General features: G+C 39.1%; 1 protein-coding gene across 1 annotated transcript in view; it reads left to right on the top strand.

Annotated features, from left to right (window-relative positions):
- The window catches only part of sh2d3cb (SH2 domain containing 3Cb), a 138,806-nt gene that overhangs the window by 126,547 nt on the left and 6,105 nt on the right, over window positions 1-6,154 (top strand). The window contains exons 10-12 of the mRNA XM_059337451.1: window positions 2,488-2,930; window positions 4,211-4,326; window positions 5,377-5,548. Of these exons, the coding sequence (XP_059193434.1) occupies window positions 2,488-2,930; window positions 4,211-4,326; window positions 5,377-5,548 (731 nt within the window). The remainder of the gene's footprint in view (window positions 1-2,487; window positions 2,931-4,210; window positions 4,327-5,376; window positions 5,549-6,154) is intronic.

Raw genomic sequence — 6,154 nt, 5'->3', positions numbered from 1 at the left:
AACAGAGATCGCTAAGTGAACACCTCCTGCAGCAGCACATACACACTGTACTGCTACAAAGCTAACTGTAGCTAACTGTAGCTAACGGCGGCTCTTCTTAACAAGCCGGCCTCCGGCTCATTAGCAGCTCCTTAAGAAGAGTAAGAAGGAGTCGCTGGATTTGTCTCCAGTCGCTTTCTTGAACTCGTTTTCTTGAAGTTATAGATGCTTGATTATATCAGAGAGTAAAGACAAGCTTTGCAGAAAGAAAAAAAATTGAAAAGACAAAAAACATCACATGACTTGGCTGTAGCGCGAATAAAATTGCAGTCAGAAGATTTTTTTTTTTACTTTAATCCATGTGGTCTGCGAGAGGTAAAAAGCACTGACACTTTTGGATAATTAAACATGCCCCAGGTCCAATTGACCCACGAACATTATTGTTGTTCCTGAGAAACAAACTGGAGGCTAATCACATTTTCTACTCTTTGTCCTTTCTGTCAATAGTTGTATCATGGTCATTCAGCGTGCACAAACATGTACATTACCTTGAACCTCAAACAGCCAATCATTTATTTTTTACATTAAGAGAACATTCACAGAAACTGAGGTGAAGGATTTTGTCAGAAAAGCCAACTTTACCCTCAAACTAAATAGAAATCTACGATCCAGCCTCAATTAAAGGACAATTTAAGTGATGTTCTGTATTTTCTGATTGCCTGTAAATACCACAAAGAGACTTAAAGTCAGAATGAACTGATCTAACAGGTATTGCAACATTGCATGTATGATTTCCTAAAAATCGGTCATGTGGATGGTGTTGTCGTCCAAAGCTAAAATATTTTTAACTTTTTGCTGAAAAGTTCCCTCACACGAGGGGAAAACAGGCCAAACAACTCCTGGAATTACAGGATCAGAGCTTGAAGATAGACATGAAATAATTGTGTTTTATATAGTTTAATCCATTAAAAAGAGAAAAACTATACAAAATTATCACAACAACTGCTGTCTGCCTGACTTCCATGTGAATGCAGCATTAATCACAATATTTTATTTTAGATTTTAGGTTTAACAAGATGTACAAATTACAAACATAAACTCACACAAACAAATCTCCAAATCCTGTCTCTGTCAGTGTTTAACAAATTTATGTGCCACAACTGTCCTAAATTAACAGCATTAGTAATTACCCAAATTATGTTCTATATTTCTGTAACGGTTGATACAGCAGTATGTAGATAGCAGTTTTGCTGCTAAAATATAAATTGAGTTTGCTTGTAAGAGCACACTATATACTATCCACCGGGCTTCTTCCTATTTATTCTTCCATTTCTTCCGTGATTTTTTCAGTCAAATACTCCTCCCAGAGTTTTGGTCGAACATATCAAATCGAGCGGCTCGACCATGACAAGTGTGGATGCTCAGGATGCTCAAAGTGAAGTCGATTCATTGATAGGAACTACGGTTTGGCCAAAAATTCTTTCTGTTCGAGGGGAACTTTTACCTGTTTTTCTCTCTCTCAGTGGTGTCAAATGTCACAGGAGCAGCTGCGATTGATTGCTCTGCCCTGATTGGTGGCCGCCACCTGGTCCTGGTTGCTTGGCTACCAAAGCCTGTTGATTAATTTCTGACTCCTCAGAGAAGCCTAGTAAGCTGGATCAAATCTGACAATAAAAAGATGAATTCAGTTTGTTATTTGCCAAATAAACAAAACAATAACATATTTAGTTTGAAACAAGCTTTTGAAAGAGTTCTAAAATATTGATGTTTTCTCGTTTAATGACAGGTGGTCTAATGAATTTGTTAAGCAGTGTACAAACAAACTACAATATGACCTTACTGAAAGGGAATAGGTAGGCAATCAAAATTTAAAAATAATATATAAATATACGACAATATAGCAAGAGGCAGTGTAAACAATCCTGGCTTAATCAGACGACTAATAGTGTCAATCACTTTGAGTAAAACTTTTATAGTTTTACAGATAAAAGCATCCATAATGTCTTCAGAAAGGTATATGTGGTATTTTTAAATGGGATGACGCCATTCAGCTGTAATAATTAAGTAAAAAGGGGACTGCATTTAAGAGGGCACTTTATCTTCTTTTCTCCACTGGAAGGACACTTTATCTTTTATTTATTTTACTACTTTTAACTACGTCTTTTATTTTACTATGTATGTTTATTGTTTTATTTATGGCATCATTTTAGATTTATACACTTTTGCTTTTATACCAATCATTTGCTGATTGGTATATGGAATTGTTTGTTTTATTGTTGATTTTATGACAGCACTTTGGAGACGTTTGTGTTGTTTAAATGTGCTATACAAATAAAGGGGATTGGATTGGATTGGATTTATCTTGTCTTTTTTCTCGACTGTAATAGCATTTTAGAACAGTAGTTTATCTTATGGTTTAAACCAAAAAAACAAAAAAAAACTAAAGTAACAAGGGGACTGAAACACATTGTTACTACAGTTCATAATATTTTCCTTCTCCCCTTCCAGCCCCTCCGTCCAGAAGCCCCAGCAGCAGCCGTGCAGCCAGCGTGGCTCCGTCCCCGTCCCTCTCCAGGCGCTCGGACCCCGGCCGACCCCTGCCCTCTCCAAACAGCACCCTCCACAGACCCCCGCCGGACTCCCCGACCCCCTCTGATGCCGGTGGAAGCTGCTACACAGAGCTGTACCCCGGGCCCCAGAGCTACGTGGACAGGCTGCGGGCGGAGGAAGGGCCAGTCGGCGTTCACCCACTGAGGGCCGAGGACGGGAACGTGTTCTTCTCGCCGGTGGTGGAGACAGTGTCTTCTTTTAAACCCTGCAGGTACCAGTCGCCGCTGATGCCCAAGGAGAACAAGCCTCTGGAGGTGGGCGTCCTGCGGAGGGTGAAGGAGCTGCTGGCCGAGGTCGACCCCAGGACAGCAGCCAAACACATCACCAAGGCCGACTGCATGGTAAAGCTGCTAGCATCAGCAGTCTGAGATAAACACGGTTTCTCTTTATAACATGAAAAGGGAAAATCAGGGAAATTATTGTGCAAAGATAGTGGAACATTTAGCAGCTAAATAGAAAGACATTTTTCTCATGTGTTGGTGGAGACCAAAGTAGAGCTAAAGGGACAGTAAATATTGGCACATACATTCATCTGGCGGACTTTATCTTGTTTTCTCCATTGGAAGGACAGTTTTTCTTGTTTTCTCCACTGTAAGAGCATTTTAGAAGGGAACTTTATCTTGTTGTTTTCCGCTGGAAGGGGACTTTATCTTGTTTTCTCCACTAGAGGGACACTTCCTCGTGTTTTCTCCATTGGATATTGTTTGTTGTCTTATTTTCTCTGCTGGAAGGGCAGTTTTTACTTGTTTTCTCCACTGTTAGAGCATTTAGAAGGGCAATTTATCTTGTTGTTTTCCACTGGAAGGGGACTTTATCTTGTTTTCTCCACTTAGACTTAGACTTGCCACTTTATCGATCCCTTTGGGATGACTCCCTCAAGGAAATTGAAGTTCCAGTAGCATACAAATACAAATGCAATTAAAATAAACACTCAACAGTAAACAAAACAATACACTATTAAAGTAAATAAGTGAAAGAAAGATCAGATAAATAAATGTAGATAACTGTATGGAGGATGGATATAGCTAAATAAATATAGAGGGACACTTCCTCGTGTTTTCTCCATTGGATATTGTTTATTTCTCTTACTTTCTCTGCTGGAAGGACAGTTTTTACTTGTTTTCTCCACCCTAAGAGCATTTAAGAAGGGCACTTTATCTTGTTGTGTTCCATTGAAAGGGGACTTTATCTTATTTTCTCCACTCGAGGGACACTTCCTCGTGTTTTCTCCATTGGATATTGTTTGTTTGTCTTATTTTCTCTGCTGGAAGGGAAGTTTTTACTTGTTTTCTCCACTGTAAGAGCATTTTAGAAGGGCACTTTATCTTGTTGTTTTCCGCTGGAAGGGGACTTTATCTTGTTTTCTTCACTGTAAAAGCATTTTAGAGGGCACTTTGTCCTGTTTTCTCCACTGGAAGGATACTTCCTAAAGTTTTCTCCATTGGAAGAGCGCCCTAGAGGGTACTTTTGCAGCGTTTCTTTCTAACATGGGGTAACCAAGGGAGGTGGTTGTCCTAACTAAAAACATACTAAAAATCAAGCACATCACACTCATACTGGGTTCATTAGAGATTCACACCAGATTTAAAGCAGCTGACAAGCAATCATCTGTGTTTCCCAGGTGGCCAGAATTCTGGAGGTGACTCCGGAGGTGCAAAGGATGATGGGAGTTAGTTCTGGGATGGAGCTGCTCACGTTACCGCACGGCCAACAGCTGAGACTGGATCTGCTGGAGCGGTGAGTGAGGATGTCTAAATTCTGTTTCAACATTAGCCTCTTTAAACCAATCTGCCCTGAAAGATTTAGGTGTAAGGGTTAGGATTAGACCAAAAGGAAAATGATGTCATAGGTTATAACAGCAACAGCTATAAGGCCAAAATGCATGTATGGGCTATCATTTTAAAGGTTACATCTACTAGTTTGGCTAATACTAAAAAAATCGAATGTTTTTTGGTCTGACCCAACCCCCTTATCTTTATCAAAATGTGTAAATCAGACCTATGATATATATATATATATATATATATATATATATATATATGTATATATATATATTGCTGAGTTATGGTCTTATATAAACCCAATTGTTTCAAGCATTTTACAAACACGTGTTCACGTGTTAGTGGTGCCATAACTTCCTTTGTGCATGCACCACTGTTGTAGTTGTCCACTCATTTTTTTAATTTGAAGAATTTAGTCATCAGATGTCTGCATCTCAAGTTATCAGAGAAACAAGCTGAGCATGTCAGCAGCAGCTCAGAGTTTCATAGTCTGTGTCTAGTTTTTATTTATTTGCCTTTTATTATTATCTTTATTATTTTTGTATGTATGTTATTTGTTACTCTGAAAATTGACAATACAAATATTTTGAAAAACTAAAAAAAAAAGAAATACAAGCCACAGCTATAAGCTCTCAAATACTTTTTAAATTTCATTTCTATCTGCTACAGAAGCTGAAAAACCTATTATTTAGTAGGAAGAGTTGACACTTCTGTTGAATTTACAGAAAAACTTCAGGTTTTAGGGGGGGGTTTTAAAATCGCCCAGAGGTTTTACAGGCATTTTAGACCTAAATGGGTTAATTTGCCACTACAAAGCCTAATTAAGAGAAGCTGACAGTAATAGTGGTGAAGCGTTGCTACAGCTCTTTGTTGACAATGAATGAGTGTAAACAGACTGTGCAAATGAACCTGTTGACTTTGGCCTTCCCTCTGGTGTTATGTGTGGCCGTTGACCTGAGGATTGAGAGTGATATAAGATAAAGTTTCCCTCTGCACCGTCCTGCAGGTTCCAGACCATGGCCATCATGCTGGCGGTGGATGTGTTGGGCTGCACAGGGACGACGGAGGAGAGGGCCGGCCTGCTGCATAAAATCATACAAATGGCAGCTGAGCTGAAGAGCACCATGGGCAACATGTTCGGCTTTGCTGCCGTCATGAGAGCGTTGGAGCTGCCGCAGGTGAGCACACCTGAACAAAAGGCTTGTTTAGTTGAATCAAGTTTTACTTTAATCTGGGTTTAAGACACTGGGTACCTTTATTGACCCGGTACGGTAGAAAGTTGAAGATGGGGCGCAGGGCAGGAGTCACCATAGACCCACAGGAGTCACTTGCAGGTTGGATGTTCTTGCAGGATTTCGAAGTATCTCAATAATGAAGGAAAAAAAACTTGAAAAAAACCCCTCTGTTTTGTCCTGAGTAATTTTGTTTTTTGGTGGTCATTTTTTCTGTTTTTCAGGGTAATTTTTTCTGTTTTTCGGACTCATTTTTTTCTGTTTTTCGTGGTCATTTTTTCCCTCCTGTTTTTCGGGATAATTTTTTTCTATTTATTGGAGTAATTTTTTTTTTCTGTTTTTCTGACTAATTTTTTCCCTCCTGTTTTTCGGGGTAATTTTTTCTGTTTTTCGAAGTAATTTTTTTTCTGACTCATTTTTTTCTGTTTTTCGTGGTCATTTTTTCCCTCCTGTTTTTCGGGGTAATTTTTTTTTTTCAGTTCAGAGGGCAACAATAGACGCATTCATTCCTTTATTGAGAGCTCGAATTAATGGAAGCATACATGAGCGGCA

This window comes from Centropristis striata, chromosome 7 (assembly GCF_030273125.1).
Source record: "Centropristis striata isolate RG_2023a ecotype Rhode Island chromosome 7, C.striata_1.0, whole genome shotgun sequence".
Taxonomy (NCBI): Eukaryota; Metazoa; Chordata; class Actinopteri; order Perciformes; family Serranidae; genus Centropristis; species Centropristis striata.
The sequence above is the reverse complement of the archived record's forward strand: the minus strand, read 5'-3'. Positions and strand labels throughout refer to the sequence as shown.